Source organism: Neovison vison, chromosome 13 (assembly GCF_020171115.1).
Source record: "Neovison vison isolate M4711 chromosome 13, ASM_NN_V1, whole genome shotgun sequence".
NCBI lineage: Eukaryota > Metazoa > Chordata > Mammalia > Carnivora > Mustelidae > Neogale > Neogale vison.
Genome location: NC_058103.1, coordinates 28,933,304 through 28,957,082, shown reverse-complemented (window position 1 = coordinate 28,957,082; position 23,779 = coordinate 28,933,304). Strand labels below are relative to the sequence as shown.

The 23,779-nt window shown below is 43.8% G+C and overlaps 1 protein-coding gene across 1 annotated transcript in view; it reads right to left on the bottom strand.

The window, feature by feature from the left end:
• Nucleotides 1–4,171: 4,171 nt before the first annotated feature.
• The window catches only part of KCNK13 (potassium two pore domain channel subfamily K member 13), a 105,794-nt gene continuing 86,186 nt past the window's right edge, over nucleotides 4,172–23,779 (bottom strand). Inside the window, exon 2 of the mRNA XM_044229812.1 lies at nucleotides 4,172–5,830. Within this exon, the coding sequence (XP_044085747.1) occupies nucleotides 4,938–5,830 (893 nt within the window). The 3' untranslated portion in view covers nucleotides 4,172–4,937. The remainder of the gene's footprint in view (nucleotides 5,831–23,779) is intronic.

The following is a 23,779-nucleotide window of genomic DNA, read 5'->3' as shown; positions in this document are numbered from 1 at the left end:
GTGTTCAAACCCAAGAACTCTCCTTCCCTATGATGTTAGCCTCACATCAGAAACTACTGTACTTTGTGACTTCTATGTAGCCCCCAATGTGGGATGTGCACCAATGATTTGGGTGAGGATGAAATGATTTTAGGGGCCCTCAGGCTTGGAATGAATTCACATCAAAGCACATAGTGAGGAAGTTATCCCCTTTCTCATACTCTTCCAGTCCTTGTGGTTGTACTACAAATTCTGTTTGGTGCTAGTGTCTTTCACACCTCCCCCACACTTGCCAGTCTGCATTTGTAACCAAGAGAAAAGGTCTCCAGCTTAGAGTTTTCTCTAGGATACAGGATCTGGCTAGAATTTAATAACATAGTTTTGTCTTCATTTTATTGATTTTTACAGTGGCTGTATTTTCTATTTATAGCAAGTGATAAAAGCCCCCCATTTAGTTAGTGAGACAAATTTCTTTTTAAATTTTTTAAAATTTCTTTTTAAGATAAAATTAATTAAGAACTGATTAAAACATTAAGAAGATAACATTTCAGGCAGTATGGAAATACCCCCAAACTTGTGTCAATGATATGGGGGGAGGGTCCTATGAGACACTCCATGTCTTGGCTCTGAGGCCTCCTCATGAAAGGCCAGTTCATGATCATAGCATCAAAGAGAACTCAAGACAGGCTAGCTGTGAGCCCAGCCATGGATGAAGCCCAAAAGCTTCCTGGATGTCGAGTCAATGGGTCCCTTCATCACTCAGGGGAGACTCTGAGCTCCCAAACCGAAGGACTCGGGCCAATTTCAATGCCTTCTGCAAACAGTCACTCTCCTCTTGGCCAGTAAGCTGTAAGGGCAGAGGAACATGATTTCTGATGGGGAGGCCATGTGACACAGTCCAGAGAAGGGGACAGAGAGAATTGATAAGGAAGGTTAGAGACAGGCAGTGTGGGGACAAAGGTGACAAGAGGAAATAGCAATAAACATTCTAACTCTAGGGAAGATGGAAGGACGCCTTGGAAACATGAAGAAAACAGTAAAGTTGAGTATGCAGGAAAATGTACATGTATGTACATGCATGTGCTCCCTATGATGTCTGTGTGTATAGGACACCTCATTGTACCACACCTTACTTTCTTACCTTTGCAGATATCATGGTGCTTTTAAAAAAATATTTATTTATTTTTATTTTTAGTGAGTGAGAGAGAGAGAGAGAGAGAATGCATGTGGCGGGGAGGAGCAGAGGGAGAGAGAGAATCTTGAGCAGACTCCCCGCTGAGCGTGGAGCCTGACATGGGACTCAGTCTCACAACCCTGAGATCATGACCTCAGCCGAAACAGAGAGTCAGACTCCTAATCGAGCCACCCAGGGGCCCCAGATTTCACTTTTTTTTTTAATCAGTTGAAGGTTTGTGGCAACCCTGCATTGAGCAAGTCTGTTGGTGCCATTTTTCCAACAGCATTTGTTCATTGAGTGTCTTTGTGTCAGATTTCGGTAATCTTTGCACTATTTCAAATCTTTTTATTATTATTTTTGTAAGGATGATCTGTGATCAGTGATCTTTGATGTTACTATTGTAATTGTCTAAGGGTGCCGCAAACCGTGCCCATAGAAGATGGCGAACTTAATCGATAGACGTTGGGTGTGTTCTGAGTACAGAGGTGGAATTGGCAAGAGAACCAGAATTAGAAGGGGAGCCTGAAGATGTGACTGCATTGTTGCAATCTCATTTTAATGGATGAAGGGTACCTGGATGGTTCAGTTGGTACAGCAGGTGACTCTTGATCTCAGCATCATGACTTCAAGCCCCACACTGGGTGTAGAGCTTACTTAAAACTACATAAAGTCTATTAAAAAAAATAACAAAAGACCCTTAATGGATGAAGAGTTGCTTCTTATGGATGAACAAAGAAAGTTGTTTCTGGAGATGGAATCTATTCCTGGTGAAGACACCAAGGCTTGTTCAAATAACAACAAAGCATTCAGAAACAGTTGAGAAAGCAGCAGCAGGGTTTGAGAGGAACGACTCCAGTTTTGGAAGAAGCTCTACTGTGGGTAAAATGCTATCCAACAGCATCACGCGCCATTGAGAAATCATTTGTGAAAAAAGAGTCAATCAATGCAGCATATTTTATTGCTGTCTTTTTAAGAAATTGTCACAGGAACCCCCCCCCCACCCCAGCCTTTAGCAACCACCACCCTGATCGGCCACTAGCCATTGACATCGAGGCAAGAACTTCCACCAGCAAAAAGATTATAACTCGCTGAAAGCTCAGATGACAGTCAGCATTTTTAGCAATAAAGTATTTTTTAAACTATTTTATTTATTTATTTGACAGACAGAGATCACAAGTAGGCAGAGGGGGAGGCAGAGAGAGAGAAGGGAAAGCAGACTCCCCAATGAACAGAGAGCCCGATGCAGGGCCTGATCCTAGGACCCTGGGATCATGACCTGAGCTGAAGGCAGAGGCTTTAACCCACTGAGCCACCCAGGTGCCCCAGCAATAAAGTATTTTTAAATTAGGGTATGTACTTTTGAAAATGACAAATGCCATTGCATATTTAATGTATGATAGTATGTCGTAAACACAACTTTGATCTGTACAGGGAAACCAAAAAGTTCCTTTGACTGGCTTTATTTCAGTATTTACTGTATTGTGGAGTTCTGGAAACTAACCCCCAGTACCTCCAAGGGGTTCCTGTACATAGGCAACAATGTTAAAGGATTTGTGGGCTCTGGATTTTGAACTCCAGTTTTATATTACTACCTAGAAATTCCCTTGTGAACTGTTCATGCCTAAGAATAACTACAGAGAGGCTTAAATACATAAATTCCTAGTTTGCCATTTTGGGGGGCAAATGTTATTCCCATCATCCGTTGTAAATGTGCCACACTTCACTCCTTACACTGGTTCTCAAGTGTTTCCACCAGGGAACCTCAACCCTGAGCAAAAATAAACTCATTCTCCAAGACCTTGAGAAGACTCCCTGAGAAAATGAAAGTTCAAAAAACTTTTTCAGGGCTAACTCAGAAGTTTATTCCAGTTTTGGATCCTATTTAAATAGAGGCACGTGTTTTGATACTCCATCTCTCTGCCAAAATCATTTAGTACACTGACCTTCTAGGAAGATGACACTCACTTACACCCATGATCCTTGGCCCCCAGGCACACCCCTGAGGTCTAGGGACATGGGTCGGAGAAGCAAGGACCTTTGTGTCAGTCCCTGTACCAGGTATGTGGAGATCAAGAAATCTCCCAGAACAGGGACCCAGATCCTCTCCCTATCCCCATGGTGCTTCGAGCAGGGCAGAGCCCCTGGGGAGCTTGGTTTGCAACCTGAAGTTCTTCCTGAGGGCTTTGGAATAGCTCCAGAATGCCTCCCTTTAATAGAAATACAAGGTAAGTCATGAAGATCTCTGACTTTGGATCTGCACTGCCCTTTGTTCAAAGCCCAGGGCTGCTGCTTATTAGACCCCTGTTCTTGCATACTTTTGGCATTGTAAAGAAAATATTTGGGTTTGCCAGCTAGAAGAAAAGGCAACTCAGCCGAAGAGAGAGCAGAGGAGGGCTCTGAAGTTGTGTGAAACATGGGTGACGAGCCTGGCTGTCCCCGTCAGGACACTTGGGTTCCCCTGGGTGTTCACTGTCAGCCTGAAGAGTTCCGAGTTCTTGTGTCTAAAACACAAGAAAGTTGTATGGGATGGTTCCCAAGGTCCTCCCGGCTCTAATGCTCTTTGCTTATCTCGGTTTCGTTAGACGTAGTTCTCTGCTTGCTTTTCTCCTGAGGCCCGACCTTCTTCATTTCTAAAATAGCTGCGTGTACCATCCTTATCTTATAAAATCAACAACTACCTCTTATTAACGTTGCTCCCAAACCTCAAAAGGTTCTCTCCTGAATATATGAAGATCAACAGCCTTTGTTCCCAGCATGGACATTTGACTGGCTCTGGAGGTTATGTAACTAGACTTGTTACAATCCCAGAAGGCAGAACAGAAACAAAGGACAAGAGAAGCCAAATTTTCTTATCTGGCCTAGAATGTTTCTCCAGCCGAGAAGCCAAGATGATGCTCGTATCCCTAAGCATTAATTTCTTGGAGTTTCCTTTTTCTCTGAGCACAATAAATGCCCGTTTAATTAGGTACTCCCCGCCCCGAAGCCCCACCGTCCATAAGGAGCACTCATGTCATCTTAGTTAATAAAGCGAGGATTTATTCAACGTTCAGTTCTAGTAAATAGTCAGCCATTATCTCTGCAATAGGCCCCAAGCCCTGGTTAAAAAAAACAAAACAAAACAAAACAAACCCGACAGGGGCTCTGTGACCATTTGGAGGGAGAACAGTAAGCTATATTCTTTCATTACAATAGTGCGTCTCTCCACTACTCGGCTACAGTTTCAAGGTCTGAAGCTGAATTCAGTTTTCTTACCATACGGAGGTCCCACAGACACCTTAGCCCAGCATTAAGATCTTAACAATAAGAGAAAGGAAAAGCAAAAAGCAGAGAAGCAGACACAGTGAATAGAACAGGTGACTTCCCTATCTGTGCCACTGGGGACGAATCTGTTCTGAAGGAAGCCTAGGTCCCAGATGCCAGGTGAGACATTCCCCCCACTAGTTCGAAGGGGCTGGGAAGGGTGGAGAATCTGGTTTCACAGAATCAGGACTCCATAGGAAAGGGATAACCTTCGTTTGGGATTTTTATTTCCAAATGAAGAACAGAGCAGCAGGAAACAGAGGCTTACTTCAACCCTCCCTCCCTTCGGCAGTTCAAATCCTGGAGGCATATGGGTAAAGGAACAGGGCCAAGGTCTTGGGCTGCTTTGGTGAGTCATTCTTAGGACCGATTTAGACCTTAGAGGAGAAAAGCTTTCTATGGCTGGGTTTTCAGAGGGTGATGGGACAGCTCCAGTGTGTCCACTCTCCCGGTCCCCACGCCCAGTGTCCAGTCCTCTCTCCTACCTGTCCCCACTGGTCTCTGCCAGCCTGTTGTTCATGATCGCAAAGGCCCCCACCCCGCCTGAGAACTCGTTGTCCCGGGACAGCACGCTGGCCTGGGGCGGGCAGCCGTTGGCCGTCTCCGACAGCTGCTTCTGGAGAATGGCCAGCGAGACCTTGTTGGCGGCCAAGAAGTCCTTCATGGAGATCATCTCCCCTGAGAGTCGGCGCCCATCTGTGTCGCTGTCCATCACCCCGTCCGTGTCTATGGAGATGTTGCATCTGTTCTGGACATTGCCTGGCATGACCACATTCCTCCGTGATGGGAGGAGTTTCCTCTGGCATTGTTGACAGCACCCCCCATCCATTTTCCTCAGGATCCAGTTCACGGACTGTTTGATGAGGATGGAGATGACATTGAACAAGGAGTAGATGCAGCAGACGCCCATGAGGATGAACATGAAGTTGGCGAAGCGGTAGAGACCTTGGCTGTCATACTGGGCGTTCTGGCTGCTGACAAAGTCTCCGAAGCCAATGGTGCTGAAGGCCACAAAGCAAAAGTAGAGTGAGTCAAAGTAGCTCCAGCCTTCGATGGAGGTGTACATGGCTGAGGCACAGCAGGAGATGAGGAGTGAGGCCACGCAGAGGATCAGCATCACATAGTACACGGAGGGCTTCCAGCCGGCCAAGCTATCTGCCTCGCTCCTGCCGGGGTTCTTCAGGCTGTCCTGGGGCAGGGCCCCTCGCCTCTGGAGCTGCCGCTGGTGGCATGACTTCATAATGTAGGCGATGACGGTGATGAGGCGCTCCAGGAAGAGGTTGAAGAACAAGATGGTGCTTGCACACCCAATGAGACCATAAAAGATCAGAAAGATTTTTCCTCCTACTGTCGCTGGAGTTGTCATCCCAAACCCTGCAGGAGACAAAAATCAGAGGAGAGAAGAGTGAGGGAACGCAGTCAGGGTCTTAGCTGTCATGGTCGGCAAGGGACCTGAAGAAACAGCTTCATAAAAGTACTCACTCCTAGCCTTTCTAGGAACAAAGGGGAGAGCTCTCATTTCCTTTTGAAGACACTCAGTGTTGTTCAGAGCTGCGCTGTTGAAAGCTTGTACGGGGCCACTGTGTAAATCAGAAAAAGGCACATCTTCCTCCAGGTGGATACAGGCAGCAAAAAAATGTCTGGGTGATGAGAATGTGAGCTGGATCTCAAGCCTCCCCTCCGGACTCGGCTAGATGTCCTATACAGTACACAACCCGAACAACCATACTCAGCAGACACCGTTCAGACAAAGATTCATACAGAAAATCGGCTTACACAGAGACTCAGCATAATTTATTTATTGCATAAATACTTATTCGGTGCCATTCCAGGAACTAGGGATTGAACTGTAAAAAAGCCAGATCTGGTCCCTGCCTTCATGGAGCTCTAGCCTACTGAGGTGATTACTACACTGTGTAGGTGTTGTGCTGGAGGAAGTACAGTGTCCTATGGCAGCAGCCAAGAGTGGAACCCTTCTCAGACTTGAGGTTCTAGAAAGACTAAGCAGGGATACTTGAAAGCTACAGAGGAGTTAGGCAGGCAAGGAGAGGGGTGTGTGTGTGTGTGTGTGTGTGTGTCTGTAGTGGTGGTGGTGGTGATAGTAGGTGTTCAAGGTAGAGAAACAGCCAATCCTAGCATCTGTAGAAATGAGAAATTTGTTCAAGATGTTCTCATCTTTTGAACAAAATTCTTCAAACATATACCTTCTATTTTTGGGAGTGAACACTGAGGTGTTGATTTTTATGGTTTGATCAAATAGAAAACATCTCTCTTGCCTTTACCTCTTACTGCTCACAATTTCTACCTTCTCGACCTTTCTACCCATGCACACAGACATGTTGCTAAGAATACCACCTCCAGGACAATAGGCATCACTAAGAACACCAAGAAAAAGAGAAGAACAGTGATTCACTCGGTGTTTCTCACTGAGTGGTGCTTGGGGTCAGCTCACCCCGAGGAACATGGAATCCTTCTAAGCAAATGATTCTGTAACCACAAGAAGTCTGATCTGTTTGAGGGGACGGGCATCAAAGACTCTGAATACAAATGCCATTCAAAAAATAAGTACTGAGCTTGCCTCCCTAGGTTCAGCCTTTCATTCAAACCAAACCTTCTTGTTTCCATTTTTTCTTTATTATCAAGTTCAGGTTCCTAACTTGGGCCCCATCACTGGGATCTTGTGGACTCAACCTTATCCTCTTTCCTGATGACAACCTACTTGTCCCCAAGCCAAAACTTTACTTCGTTGCCACAGCTGCCCATGGCTGCTTCCCAGTGCATGCTGGGAAGTGATCAGGTCAGACCTTGCTGTGTGTGGGCTTTCTGGGGTCATGACCTCCTGCTGTCCTTGGGCAGAGAGCCAAGGGGTCACCCTTCCCAAACACCTAGCTATACATACTGTGTTACCATCTGCTTTTTCAATTCAATTTGATTTTCCTTCCACAACCCAGAAGGGTCTACACGAGTAGACCCTGTTAACAGCCTATAACCAGAAGACTGGAGGAAGATGGTGAATCTAGCTTTTTAGCTGGACGGGACAGGATGATGTGGTAAGGAAGAAGCGAAGGGCTAGAGATACTTCCATTGGAAGTTATGGTTATGGACCCTAAAGGTAGAGAGAAAAGTAGAGCCTCACCTCTTCTCTGGGAACTCGCTCTGCAACTGTTGGCACTGCAGGTTTCACTTATTAGGTATCTTCATTATGTAAAGAAATATTTTGTCTTGGGGCACCTGGGGGGCTCTGTCAGTTGAACATCTGACTCTTGGTTTCAGCTCAGGTTGTGATCTCAGGGTGGTGAGATCAAGCCCTGTGTTGGGCTGCATGGTCAGTGTGGAGCCGGCTTGAGATTCTCTCTCCTTCTCCCTCTGCTCCCACCCCACTCCCCTGCCTCTCTCAAATAAATAAATAAATCTTTAAAAAAAGAGAAATACTTCTGTCTTTGCTGTGTTCTCTCTGATTAGTATCTTTCATTCTTATCCTCAAGCTCAAGCTGTAACAAGGTGGTTGTAAGAGTGGAGAATTTAGAAAAAACTGACTGAGTTTAATGACTGAGCTGAGAGCAATGTCTTTCTCTCCCAGGCCAAAGAACACTGAGGAGAGCCAAGGTGTCGAGTACTTCCTGGTTATCCTCGGATGTTGGGACACCTCCTCTGGCTCAGTGAAGCAGTGAAAATTGCAAATCTTTCTGCACTAAGAAATGAAAAATGAAGGCTAGAGCCCTTGCCCCAAAGCCATAAGGCCAGATGGGTCTCACAACTTTTATCAATGGAGGCAGAACTGAGGCAACAAGCAGGAAAAAAAAGAGAAACATTTATCCAGGGCCTTTTATTGACCCAATAATATTCCAGGAACTGGATAAAGGCATTGAAAATGGGGAAAGCCAGAAACAGCAAGGGAGGGGGAGGGGGAGGTTCTTGTTAACAATCAGAGGAGAGCTTTCTCATGTGGCACAAGATTTAAATGGGCAAATGTTTGCTTCTCCAAAATATTCCTTTCTGATCCTAGAGGTGACTTAATAATTTTAGTCTGGGAGAATAGGGAAGTTAGGTATAGCTCTCAGCCAAAGTTGACAACAGTAATTTATTAAGCACCTGTGAAGTTCAAGGGCCAGCAATAAGTGTTTTGGGCCATACAATGATTAGCCGGACAAGGTCCTTGACCTCAAGGAACCTTACATCCAGACTAGGACAAACAAACTGCTATCTACAAAGCAAGGCATAGAAAAGTCAAGGGCCAAAATAAAGGCTTCAGCAGCCTGAATGTCACCTTACTTGGCATGAGTGACATACCGGTTCATGACCAAAGCCAACTGACGAGCTTGGTCAATGGACTTCCAATGAATGACACATCTAGGTGATGTGAGGACATGTTCCAGGGATTTAAAACTTCTAGATTCTGTCTTGTTTATTTGGTTTTAAGGCATTCAATTTGATTAAAGAACAGAGAGGCCATGAGTTTTGATCACCTACCATATTGAACTGGGAGCCGCCATCTTTTCAATCAGCAAAACGACAGCAAATGGCCTACGTGGGAGTGCGGGGGAAGCACTGGGAGGCAGTCTCGTATGGTCTGCAGGGAGAAGGGTTTCTACAACATCTACTGCTCTCAAAGATTAAAAGTGTGGAAGCTCATAACACAGGTTTTTTTCATAGAAAGCCTTCCCTTTTTTGAGCACCATAACACTGAACATTAGGGATGCCTGGAACAGGAAATAAGAACCTTCCAGGTCCCTCTTGGGGGAAAAAGACACAATCATCACCAAAGGTCTGCTCTCTGACAAGTATCACTGCCTCCTTGCACCCTTGCTGGGGAGCTGGGTGTTTAGTATTAGTCTAGGAGTCCCACTTGACAGATGAGAAGACGACTACAGAAGCTAAGTAACTTGCCTAAAGGTGTAAAGCCAGAATTAGAACCTAGGTTTGTCTCTCATTCTTGTGCTCTTTCCACCTGACTGTGCTGAGTGAGTGCCAGCCACTGTCAGGTGTAGCATCAAGAGAATCGAGGGAGGGAAATTAACCAAGCGTCTATATTCCATGCATTACATAGACACCCAGACCACAGCGGCTGCCAAATCCAGTACCCAAATCAGGCGATTGGCTTGCATCAGATACTGAAACCCTACAATTTTCATTTACTAAAACACATGTTTCTGAATGTATGTGTGCCTTTCCCAACAAGTGATGTAATTAAGTCAGTTTTAAAAATGTGCTACACCCCATGCATTTTGGTCTCCGTGTGTTTCACAGGCACACAAATGAAACTGATTGTCACAGGTGGTGCTTTTCAGTATATAATTTATTCTCTGTGCTTCAAGCCTGAGGTCATCTGATTTGTGTCCAACCCGAGTCTAGGAGTGCTTGAGCTAGCTGACTGAGGACCAAGGGTTCGTGAGTTTGGTTTGGAGTCCAAGGACTCCAAGGAAGCTTGCCTGGCAGTCCACTTCATTCTGGCTCCCTTGAGCCATTTCAGGTCTGTTTCAATGTGACCCCTGGGGGAGCTCCTGGGACCAAACCAAGCTCCTTGGTGTCTTTGGGGCCAGGAAGGAAGCAGCTAGAGACTGCCATGGTCCTAGTCAACCCCAATAGAGCTTTTCATTTAAACCACAAAGAGAGCAGACCTGTAGTCTCCCAGCATGTTATGTCTATTCTGTTGACCACCGTTAAAAAAAAATTAACCAAGGTAAAACACTGAAAAGCTCTGCATGATGTTATTTTCAAACATACAACAGGTAGAGAGAATACTATAATAAACCCTCATTTCCTACTTCCAACAATTGTTAACATTTTGCCAATCCTGGTTCTCCTATCCCACCCCATCTTCTTGATTTGCTGGAGTATTTGAAAGTAAATCCCAGACATCACACCATTTCATCCATTAAGAAGGATGCACTGGGGCATCTGGGTAGCTCACTTAGTTGAGCATCTGACTCTTGATCTCAGCTCAGGTCTTGATCTCAGGGTTGTGAGTTCAAGTCCCATGCTGGGGCTTGAAAAATAAATGTAAAAAATAAGGATGGGTCTGTAACAGATAAGAACTTTATTTTCCCAACATAACCACACTACTACACCTAATAAAATTAACACTAATTCCTTAAAACCCAGTAATACCTAGGCCATTTTCAAATTTCTCAAAAATATCTTTTTACAGATCTTTATGAATCAGGACATCAGCAAGGTCCAAGTTTCATATCTTTTAAGTCTCCTTTATTCATTGACAGCCCTTGCTCCCCTCCCATTTTTTATGCCATTGATTGGTTGGGTAAAAGCGTCCTATAGACTTCAGTCACAATTCTTTCTAGAAACATTTTTAAAAATTATTTTTTTTTATTTGGGAGAGGGAGAAGCAGAGTCCCCACTGAGCAGGGAGCCCAACATGGGGCTTGATCGCAGGACCCCGAGATCATGACCAGACTGAACCACCTGGGCAACCCCAGAAACATGTTTTTAAAAATGTCTATTATGAGTGCCCTCAGATGCAGCAGAAAATCTCAAATGCTGTACAGAGACATATAAATTGGCATAAACTGTCTTGAAAGCAATTTAGGAATGTCTCAGTCATCTTAAAAACCTTTGTATCTTTTTGTTTTTTTTTGTTTGTTTTTAGAAATATGTCCCCCCAAAATATCAGAAATATGACTCATTATGTACACTGATGTTCACCATATCTTTGTTATTAATAATGAAAATCCTCAGCAACTGAAATGTCAGATAATAGGGAAATGACTAAATAAAGTAGCCATTAAAATGAAGTCATTAAAATGACATATTCAGAGAGTTTTTAATGACTAGAGAAAATGTAAAGTGGAGAAATGCAGAGCCAAAGTGTGTGTGCGGAGTGACTCAAGCCTAGTGCGTGGGGCATCCCTGTAAACTATTTGTTGGGTGAAGGAATAAACTTTCTCAAATGCATTTATGCAACTCTATATACATGGTAGCAGTGAAGATATTGTTTTTGGTTGCCAGTAATAGCAAATCATAAATAGAGGTGACTTAAACAGGAAAAGGATATAAACGATCTCTCAGAACATGAAACTTGGAGGAAGGGAAGCTCCAGGGAGTAATTGGGTGGCTAGTCTGATGGTTTTCCAAATGATCTATGAACCCAAACCATTTCATCTTTCTGGCTCTGGCCCTGTCAACAGGTTGGACTAGTTCCTCCCCATGTCAACAACTTTGGGCATTAACTCCTCACACACTAATGTCCAAAGCCAGAAAATGTGTTCCTGCCTTGTGTAGGTCTTTCTAAGAGCAGAGAATCCTTCCCAGAAAGTTCCTGGCAAAATTCCCATTATACATCATTAATTAGTATAAGCCCCCTTCTCAAACCAATTACTTGGCCAGAGTTTACTGGAGTTTCTTGGGAAAGATACAGACCCCAGAACCAAGTTCTGCCACAAACATACACAGAAAAAAAACAACATAAAGGGAAGAGACAAAATTTTTAATCAGGTTGTTTCTGTGTGGTGATAATTTGGGTGATTTTATTTTTTGTTATGCTTTATATCTTTCATTGCTTTTATTTATTTATTTATTTATTTTTCTTTCTTTCATTACTTTTAAGTGAGAAAAATGCATTAACATATTCTGGAAGGTTTCCTCAAATGACAGGCAAACACCTGCCTAAAACAATCATCCCTCTTGATTCATTCTTCTCAACACACTAAGAAATTGAAATTTGCCTTGCATAAACTTTTCATCCTCTTTTGATTTGGAAGTTTTAAACCTCTTTTAAAAAAAAAAGATTTATTTATTTATTTGAGAGAGAAAGATCGTAAGTAGGCAGAGAGGCAGACAGAGAGAGAGAGGGATGCAGGCTCCCTGCCAAGCCCAGTGTGGGGCTCGTTCCCAGGACCCTGGAATCATGACCTGAGCCGAAGGCAGAGGCTTTAACCCACTGAGCCACCCAAGCGCCCCTCTGTGGGTGTTTTTAAACAAGACCTTCAAGTTTTAATTGGGATGGAAAATGGGCAAAAACAGACCCCACAGTGGGCCACCTGGGTGGCTCAGTCAGTTTGGGCTCAGGTAATGATCTCAGGATCCCTGCTCAGCGGGGAGTCTGCTTCTCTGCTCCTTCTCCCACTCCTCCTTCCTCTCCTCCAACTCACAGCGCTCTCCTGCTCTAAAATAAATAATAAATCTTTAAAAAAAAACAAACCCAAAAAACAAAAAAGAGACTCTATGGATTATTTTTATGGGGGGCATGGAGGCAGGGTTTGGGGCACCAATGATGGAAGACTTGAAGATCTTACCAGGCATAGTCTTTATGTGGATTGTGGAACCACAATTGTAGAGCTGAGAGGAATGTCACAGCTTTCTAGTCCAAGCTGTCTATGTTATCGGGGGAGGAGGGAAACAGAGGCACTGAAAAACCAGGTAATCTTGAGGGGTGGAGGCTTGGCTTGAATCCAGGTTCCCCATCCAGATTGCCCTCCCTTACTCTTGTTGCCTGTGGTAAATTGTGTTTCAAAGATGATTCTGAGAAAACTGCTCCCATCCCTGTAAGAGGTAAAGCCTATTTCCCTTCCCCTTGAATCCTGGATGACCTTGAGAGTTGCTCTGACCAATCATATGTTGCAGAAGTCATGCTGCATTAGTTCTAGACTTAGACAGTAAGGAGTTTAGGGATTTTATCTTTCTCTCTCTGGACCCCTGAGTCACTGTATGCAAAGTGTGTCCATTTAGCTGGAGAAAGAGTTCCAGCCCCCTTCCAGCCTCCTCGGATACTGGGTAAATCCATCTTGGGCATTCCAGCCCTGGTCAAACGTGAGATATACCAGCTGGTAACTTGCGGAGCCAGAGAACTACCAGCTGAACCCAGCAGATCCACAGAATTGTGAGATATGTCCATGGTTCTTGTTTAAGCCACTCATTTGGGGGCAGTTGACTACATAGCAATGAATAATGAAATATCTTCTCTCTTGGGCTTGCAATTTTTTCACCAGGCATGTTCTCCCCACCATTTCTGGGTTGTTCCAGCACATCCCTTCATGCTTCATTGATAATTGAGTATAAGGGATTTTAAAGAGTGTCAAGAGGAGGTCTGCAAGGAGTTTGGAATTTAATGGAAATTCCACTTGTAAATCAAGCAAATTCTTGAGCCTGTGTGATATTAAGAAATAGACACCAGCCGAAGGCACTGGAAGGGTGGGATGAAGAAGGCATTCTACTGTTGATACATATTTAGGTCATTTCCATCTTGGGGCTATTAGGAATTGTGTTTCTATGAATACTCTGGTGCATGTCTTCTGGTGAACACACATACATATTTCTCTTGGATACCCATACCTAGCGGTGGAAGTGAGGACTCATACGATATTATATGTTCAGCAAAGTGGATGCTCTGATTTACCCCACCCCCATCAAGGTATGAGAGCCCCAGCTCCTTTATATTCTTGCCAATATTCATTTTAACTATTCTGGTGGGTACACAGTAGTCTTAAATAGCATTTCCTTGATGCCTATTAAGTTAAGGATCTTCTCATAGATTTGTGGTCATGTGGGCATCCTCTGTAGCATGCCTGTTCAATTGCTTTGCCCATTTCCTTTTTTTGTTGTTGAATTCTAGGTGACACAGAAACAGTGAATCTCTAGGCCCCGGGTGGGTTTCCAATTTGCTCAGTGAATTTACTGCCCCATCTAAGCAAGGGCATTTGTTCACATGACGTTTGGCCAACCTTATCTTGCACAGCACTCATTCTTCCAATGAATTATTTCTAACATTTCTTTTTTTTTAAGATTTTATTTATTTATTTTGACAGAGAGAAAGATCACAAGTAGTCAGAGAGGCAGGCAGAGAGAGGTGGGGAAGCAGGCTCCCTGCTGAGCAGAGAGCCCAATGTGGGTCTTGATCCCAGGACCCTGAGACCATGACCTGAGCTGAAGGCAGAGACTTTAACCCACTGAGCCACCCAGGCGCCCCTATTTCTAACATTTATTATGCTAGCCATTACCCTCTACAGAGTAGATTTTGGTAACAACATTTATAGTGCTTAACAGTGACCTCTTGAAAGTAGATTACAGAGTAGACACCGTCATTGATGGTTAACTGCCTCTAGGGTATAAGTTGAAGTTAGTTTACACAAAAGTACACTTACCTGTTTATAATGAAGTGTCTTATGGTAAGTGACCACTCAAACAATGTAACACCAGAAAGTACTCATGGTAACACCATGTGAAAATCTTCATTTGACAAACCAGGGTTTGAACCTTAACTGGAAGTTCTGGCCGTGCACCAGATACTGACACGTTTGTTCTGTAAAAATTAAGTAATTTCCATTCACCTCACACTTGACTAACCCCTGTACCCTGTAAATCAAAGGAAAAGATACAAGCTAATCACTCAAAATCCTACTTCAAGACCTTCCACAACTTTTAAAAGTCACTGCCCTCCCATCCCAAACACTGTTTGTTGAGTTCCACAAGACAGAATTCTGCCAACAGAATTTCATTTTGGCTTGATGGGATTTCACACCATACCATGTTTGTGTTCACCATAATTTCCCTGATACAAACTTAAAAAAAAAAAAAAGCAGTTCCTACCAATAATTAAAATCAAGCTAAGAATGTCTCTCCTTGGATCTGGTTCTTTCTTCACAAACCACCACTGGTAAACTCCCAGTTTAGCAACTTAGCTAAAATGGGGAGAAGACTGGATTCTGTCCCTTTAGAGAAACTACTGCATGCTAGGAATTAAAAAAAAAACAAAAACAAAATGAAAACACTTCATGGACTGCCAGAGTGGTGATGGGGTGACCCTTAATAGAAACTTGGGGTAACAAGAAACTGGGACAAATCGGTCCCTTTGGATGCAGGAGGTCCCTTTGGATGTACAGGAGGTATGGAGGGAGAGGTGTGCGTGCTGCCGGAAGACATAGGGCAGCCATCTGTATTTCATAGGCTGTGAGAAGCGTGGATGAAGTTTTATGAGTCTTCTCTAGAAAATGCTTGGAGACAAGGGCTTATGAAGGTCAAGCGTTCACCATCAGAACTTACTTCCTCTTGGATCATTTGTAGATGTTGAAGAGAGAGCAGTTGGAGGCAAGTGTTGACAGGACATTCAAATCAGGCAATGTACTTATGAGGTTGTAGGCATTGTGCCCAGAACGTAGGCAGGGTGGGGCAGAAGATAGCTTCTGCCCTCCAGGAGCATCAACCCTCGTCTAGGAGAGAAAGTACTATAACAACACACAAGAAGGAAACCTGCACTAGGTTGTTTGTCAAGTCAAGTAAACTCCTTTTCTTTCTTTCTTTCTTTCTTAGATTTATTTGCTAGAGAGAGAGTGCATGCACCAGAGTGTGAGTTGGGGGAGGGACAAAGGGAGAGGGAGAGAGAATCTTAAGGGGAGTCCCCGCTGAGCTTGAAGCCTGAGGTGGGGCTCAATTCCAAGACCCTAAGTTCAGGGCTGCAGCCGAAATCAAGAGTCGGATGCCTAATGGACTGAGGCACCCAGGTACCCCAAGTAAACTCCTTTTCTTTATTACCTTTTTAAAAAAGATTTTATTTATTTATTTGAGGAAAGAGAGAGGGAGCATGAGTGGGAAGACAGGCAGAGGGAGAGGGAGAACCAAACTCCCTGCTGAGCAAGGAGCCTGACACGGGGCTCAACCCCAGGACCCTGAGATCACGAACCCAACCAAAAACAGATGACTAACCAACTGAGCCACCCAGGTGCCCCATAAACTCCCTTTTTGAGTCACCTGCAAAAACATAAGAGAGAGATGGAAGGCTGCTGCCAAGCTTCAGGGAAGATGGATGTTCTGATCATACCTTTATTTACAGTGTGAGAATTCCCTGCAAGGTGGGTGAATAAGGTAGAAGCAAACCATGGTCACTTAGGACAAAATTCTTGAACTTTAGTACACATGAATATTCCCAAAGAAGCTTTTTAAAAACTACAGATTTTCAGACCTTGCCATCAGGAGGTAGAATGGGACCAGAAATCCAGCATCTTAAATTAGTTCCCATAGTGATTCTGGTACACAGACCACAGACCCCACTCAGGGATATACCACTAGCTGGTATTAGAGCGCAGGCGTGGGAGGATGGGCAACAAAGGTCATTTCTGCTTGGGTAAGATTCTAAAGTAGGGCCCCACCAAAACCAGTGAAGGGTATGATGCTTCCAGAATCCTAGAGGCAAAGGCAACCTTCATTTCTTTGGGGTATGAATGTATGATGCCAAAAACATTCAGATGATACATTATATTTGAATAAGCTGTCTTCAGAAGTTCTGGGATAGCTATGGGGCCAGGACAGCAGCAGAGGTGAAGACAGCTGTTCCCCTTCCTTTGGACTGGTGGACTTCCAAAGTAGTCAAGGACTTCCTACTTCCTCCATTACCTATGGTGACAAAGGCAATGAAGAGAAGAAAGTGGCACTTCCTTCCCAGCAAATCCATTTTCTGGGATGGAACCAGATGGGTGTCACTCATGGTTTATTTTTGTAATATGAGGTTTTGGATTATTTGGGTTGTGGGGGAGGAGGGAGATGCAGGAGCACAACGGAGGGCTGAGGGGGGGGCATTGGTTCTAACCCAGCTTTCTGCATGGGCATTTGCTTATTAACACCTGCTGCCTTGGGAGCTCACTTTGGTAAAGAAAGAGACCCAGATTCCATGTTCCAGGCAGTGCTTTCAGACTCTAGTACCTGAATCACTGGTTCCAGGAATACGCAAGGAGCTTGTTAGATACGGACCCCTGAGCCTACCCTACTGGATCTGAATCTCTGGGGCTCAACAGTTCCCTGCCTGCATATCAATGATGACCGTAGAGCTGGAGAATCACTGTTCTGGAGTTTTCCATTCAAGACAGGAGGGCTCAGTGATGTAGTAGACCAAAGGAGGGCTGGCAAGAACTTCCTGCTTTTAAGAATTTGATACCTGCACCCTATTTGCAGTTACGCAGTTCCTACCTTCACGTCTGGTGGTGAGAAAAGCAATGGAAATTCTGATTTGGGGGAATTTCCTCCTTCGTTCTACGACCTGCTGGTTCACGAGTTCTCTGGGTCCTTAAGAACAAGGCCATTTGACTGCTTATTCCAGCTCCTCGAGACAGCAGATCAGTGACGTAAGCGGATGAGGACGATGGTGGTGTTTCAGCATGGAGCACTCATTCTGAGCCAGACGCCATGCTTAGCACTCGGCACAGGCTCACTTCTTCAATCCTCATGCTGACCTTGCAAAGCGCAAATATTATGTCCCCCTCTTGTATGCAAGAAGCTGAAGCACACAGAGATGACAGAACTTGGCTTGGAGTCCCAGAGCTAGCTAGTTAGAAGCCTGGGCTCTAGTCCAGACTTGTAATAATGTAAGTGTGTGATGGTCACCACTTATTCTGGGTTTCCCTTTGGTAAAATGAGGATAGGGTGGCCCAAATGAACTCCAGGGACAGTTGGATTCCAGTATTCTGTGACTCGGGTGTGCAGAGCACAAACTCGATCATCTCAGGATTCTGGGGAGAGCTCACCTTGTGTCTCTAAGACTCTCCTTTGAGAGGCCAGGCAGGTGACACGCTAGATCATGTGAAAAACATTTCGATCTGTAACATTTCTCAAAGGCAAAGACGTCACAGGCTGATTTAAAGCACTTCTCAAAGCAGCCCGGCAGTGGAAGAGAAATGACATCTTTGCTATATGTGGTGGTATTTTTCTGCGACAGTTACTGTCGTGGACACACACGTTCAGGGTTCTTAAGAGTCCCGATTTCTCTGGAATGTGCTATTTTTTGGATTATCGTTCTTCTCTCATTTTGTTAACAGCAAAGCCTCTTTGACAAAAGATGGTATCGTAGGTAGTAAAGATGAAACAATTTTTCAGGTAATTTCTGGGGGACGTTTCTAGACTCCTCAGCAATAAGTCACTTACAGGTCAAAAATGAATTACTGCTCTCCTGTCCATAAAAGCCAAAAACCGGGATGTGAGACATAAGGATTCTGGAAATCATTTGCATTATGACAAGTCACAATAATTTCCGTGCTCAGAAGGTAACAGAAATTAGCCTCGCGGAAATCAGAAGAACGTCAGCGCCTGCAGAGGAATCTGACGAATTTTGTTTTCCTGGGAGAGAACGTGGAGTCATGGGGGGGCAATCAGTTCTGGGTTTGATGCCTTCTCCAGCCCTTTTCGTCCTCGTGAATGCTGAGCTAGTATGATGGCTGGAATTAGTGCTGTCATTAGTTCTGACTTTGCCCTCATTTGAAAGGGGGGAAATCATCTGATTAACCTCTCTTGGGGAAGTGTCCCTGTTCCTAAGGTTCTTTTTTTTTTTTTTTTAAAGATTTTTTATTTATTTGACAGAGAGAGATCACAAGTAGGCAGAGAGGCAGGCAGAGAGAGAGAGAAGAGGAAGCAGGCTCCCTGCTGAGCAGAGAGCCCGATGCGGAACTCGATCCCAGGACCCTGAGATCATGACCTGAGCCGAAGGCAGCGGCTTAACCCACTGAGCCACCCACGCGCCCTGTTCCTAAGGTTCTTAACTTGTACAGCAGGACACTGCTCCTTCAAAGCAAAGCACCAACAATTACGTTCTTTCTGGAGCAAAACTGCCCTGCCCCAGAGTCTGAAGAAATGGTTAAGCAGAATGTCACTACAAGACGGGGCAGGTAACTGATCACAGGTGTTTCTCCCTCAACATGAACGAGAAGGTCCAGCTCCGGGACCTGTTGAGGAGCTGTGAAAAAAAAAAATCTTCCTTTTGATGGGCATTTGGGTGAAGTACAAGTCAGTCAGACTGCCTTTTCAAATTTCTTGCTGCTGGTGAGAGGGATGTCAGGCTCCTGTGGGTGAGTGGCAGATGGTACCCACTTTGGACAAGGCTGCCTTCTTCTGCTTGACCTGGAAGGTTCCCAGCCCGCCTTCTCAACACCCTCTCTCTCCCCTCCCCACAGCAGCTCTATAGCCCCTTGGTGGGATCCTAGTGCTTCCAGAAATCCAGCTTGAAAGCCAAAGACCTAGAGAATATTGGTGGCTCTCTCATCTGTTATGGTTTCACTAAGATGTCTGAAGCAGCAAGAATGGAGCATGGCCTGGGATAGAAAATCATATACGACTTAAGAAATAAATGTGTTGAAGTCCTAGCCTCAGCAATCAGACAACAAAAGGAAATTAAAGGCATCCAAATTGGCAAAGAAGTGAAACTATCACTCTTCGCAGATGACATGATACTATATGTGGAAAACCCAAAGACTCCACTCCAAAACTGCTAGAACTTGTACAGGAATTCGGTAAAGTGTCAGGATATAAAATCAATGCACAGAAATCAGTTGCGTTTCTCTACACCAACAACAAGACAGAAGAAAGAGAAATTAAGGAGTCAATCCCATTTACAATTGCACCCAAAACTATAAGATTCCTAGGAATAAACCTAACCAAAGAGGCCAAGAATCTATACTCAGGAAACTATAAAGTACTCATGAAAGAAACTGAGGAAGACACAAAGAAATGGAAAAATGTTCCATACTCCTGGATTGGAAGAATAAATATTGTGAAAATATTTATGCTACCTAAAGCAATCTACACATTTAATGCAATTCCTATCAAAATACCATCCATTTTTTTTCAAAGAAATGGAACAAATAATCCTAAAATTTATATGGAACCAGAAAAGACCTCGAATAGCCAAAGTTGGTGGCATCACAATTCCGGACTTCAAGCTCTAATACAAAGCTGTCATCATCAAGACAGCATGGTGCTGACACAAAAACAGACACATAGATCAATGGAACAGAATAGAGAGCCCAGAAATAGACCCTCAACTCTATGGTCAGCTAATCTTCGACAAAGCAGGAAAGAATGTCCAATGGAAAAAAGACAGCCTTTTCAATAAATGGTGCTGGGAAAATTGGACGGCCACATGTAGAAAAATGAAATTGGACCATTTCCTTACACCACACACAAAAATAGACTCAAAATGGATGAAGGACCTCAATGTGAGACAATGTGAGAAAGGAATCCATCAAAATCCTTGAGGAGAACACAGGCAACAAACTCTTCGACCTCAGCCACAGCAACATCTTCCTAGGAACATCGCCAAAGGCAAGGGAAGCAAGGGCAAAAATGAACTATTGGGATTTTATCAAGATCAGAAGCTTTTGCACATCAAAGGAAACAGTTAACAAAACCAAAGACAACTGACAGAATGGGAGAAGATATTTGCAAACGACATATCAGATAAAGGGCTAGTGTCCAAAATCTATAAAGAACTTAGCAAACTCAACACCCAAAGAACAAATAATCCAATCAAGAAATGGGCAGAAGACATGAAAGACATTTCTGCAAAAAAGACATCCAGATGGCCAACAGACACATGAAAAAGTGCTCCATATCACTCGGCATAAGGGAAATACAAATCAAAACCACAATGAGGTATCACCTCACACCAGTCAGAATGGCTAAAATTTACAAGTCAGGAAATGACAGATGCTGGCGAGGATGCCGAGAAAGGGGAACCCTCCTACACTGTTGGTGGGAATGCAAGCTGGTGCAACCATTCTGGAAAACAGCATGGAGGTTCCTCAAAATGTTGAAAATAGAACTACCCTATGACCCAGCAATTGCACTACTGGGTATTTACCCTAAAGATACAAATGTAGTGATCCAAAGGGCACCTGCACCCGAATGTTTATAGCAGCAATGTCTACAATAGCTAAACTATGGAAAGAACCTAGATGTCCATCAACAGATGAATGGATAAAGAAGATGTGGTGTATATATATATATATATGTATATATATATATATAATGGAATACTATGCAGCCATCAAAAGAAATGAAATCTTGCCATTTGCAACGACGTGGATGGAACTAGAGGGTATCATGCTTAGCGAAATAAGTAAAGCAGAGAAAGATAACTATCACATTATCTCCCTGATATGAGGAGGTGGAGATGCAACATGGGGGGGTTAGGGGGGTAGGAGAAGAATAAATGAAACAAGATGGGATTGGGAGGGAGACAAACCATAAGTGACTCTTAATCTTACAAAACAAACTGAGGGTTGCTTGGGGGGGGGTTGGGAGAAGGAAGGTGGGGTTATGGACACTGGGGAGGGTATGTGCTATGGTGAGTGCTGTGAAGTGTGTAAACCTGGCGATTCACAGACCTGTACCCCTGGGGATAAAAATATGTTTATAAAAAAATTAAAAAATTAAAAAAAAAGAAATAAATGTGTTATTCGTAATATGGTAACATACTCTCCCCAGCCTACAAATCTGCCCTATAAACTCGTGAAATTTTCTATGTGTTATGGACTGACCATTCAGGAACTTGCCAACTCTTATGTTGAAACCCTGTTCCCCAGGGAGATGTATTAGGAGGTGGGGCTTTAGGGAGGTAGACAGACCAGGAGGAGAAGTTAGCACTCTGAAAACCGGAAGGGAGCTCCAGAGCCCAGCCTGACCTCAGACATCCCACCTCCAAAACAGCACAAAAAAAATTTGTATTGGTTATCAGTCACCCAGTCTATGGTGCTTGTTACAGCAGCCTAAGTCTGTAGGTTACTATGTTACTATGGTACCATTATGCACTTTGCATGACCTAGAATCTCCTAGAAACATCTGGCAAACATCCTCGTATTTGCTATGAATATAAACTCTAGACTTAGGGAACCAAAGCTCCCTACAGAAAATGAAGATTTTCTTCCCTCTTCTTCCTTCTTTCCTTCTATTCTGGCCTCCTTCTCCCCTCCTTCCATTTCTTTAAAAGATTCTTTGGAGACATACGACTCATACCTCATTCTTTTTTTAGAGGCACCTTCTTGGGTGTATCTAGAAGAATCAGTGCTCTGTAATAAGCTATACTTTGAGGGCGCTCCATTGAGCCCTTTTCTTAAAAACATTTAATTTTGATATTATTATTAGTTCTAAAAAGCAGTCATAACTTTCATTTGCCCAGAGCCAGTAGGGAATTCAGAAAGCATTGTGGTGCTCGGGGCACAAGTAGAATTGGTATAATAATTTAACTGCCAGAGGAAATGTTAGAAAATACTGTCTGTCGCACAGTGGTATTTTAGCTAGGCATGGGGAGAGAGAGGGCTGATTCGTTAGGATTTATTTTTCCATTGAGGGAATAAATCCCAAAGACAAATAGCACCCATGAGCTCAGGCTGTCAGCCCAAACATGGGGTCTTCTTAGTTAAGAAATGGAAGTGAGGGGTTCCTGGGTGGCTCAGTGGGTTAAGCCTCTGCCTTCGGCTCAGGTCATGATCTCAGGGTCTTGGGATCAAGCCCCGCATGGGGCTCTCTGCTCAGCAGGGAGCCTGCTTCTCCCTCTCTCTCTCTCTCTGCCTGCTTCTCTGCCTACTTGTGATCTCTGTCTGTCAAATTTTTTAAAAAATGGAAGTGTGAAGTGTCAGATGGCAAGTCTGAGACTCCCAGCACAGACCAGAATTTGGGTTCACCCAGAATCTGCTGGCCTTCTTGTCAACTGCACTGTTAATGCCGAGCGGGACCAGATCTGGCGGCAACTACCGAAGGCTGGAAAAGGACTACGTCATCATTGTCCCTGGGGTGATGACAAGAGGAATGAACAGGGGCACGTTCAGACAGAAGGTACTGAAGAGAGCAATTTAAAGCTTGAACTTGATCTCAGTGACTGTCCTATCTGAGTGGACACTCCCTGGAGGCTTTTGGGAGGTAACACCAAAGGATGTTCTTCTGATGACATCATTTCTAGCCGGCAAAACCAGCTCTATAAGGAACATTGACCTAAGTGGTCCCCTTGCACCTGAAAATTGGTTTATTTTCTCTACTTTTCCTCAGTGTTCCTTCTCCTTGACAGGCCATCCTGTTTTCATCTCTGTGTCTTCAACAAACTTTTACTGAGCGTGTTTACCTCACAACAGACGCTCAGCTACTAGTGACCTGTGAATAAGACATGAGCTCCCAGTTTCTCGAAAATGTGTTTCTTCCACAAGCTATGCTCGCTTTCTTCACCATCTCCTCCTTTGTTGCCCTTTTTCACATGCCTATCTGTCTTTTCTATTTCTTCGTTTATAAATTCCTACTCATATCGAGTCCATTTTCCTGCTAGGATACTTACTTTTTTTCCTACTGATTTGAGAGAGCTCTTTATATATTTTTAGAAAATTAATGTGCTACCTTTTATGTATGTTGAAATATTTTCCCCAAGGTATGTCTGCCTTTTATTTTTACATAAATGCTTTGCGCTTTGCCAAAGTTTAATTTTTATGTAGAAAAAGCCATTGGGTTCCACTAATTTTCCTTTATGGCCTTTGTCTTTAGGAGTCATGGAGGGAAAATTCCTCCAGAAAAATACTAGTATTCACTTATGATTCTAATTTTTGAAAGCCATTTAATAATGAATTCCTCTCC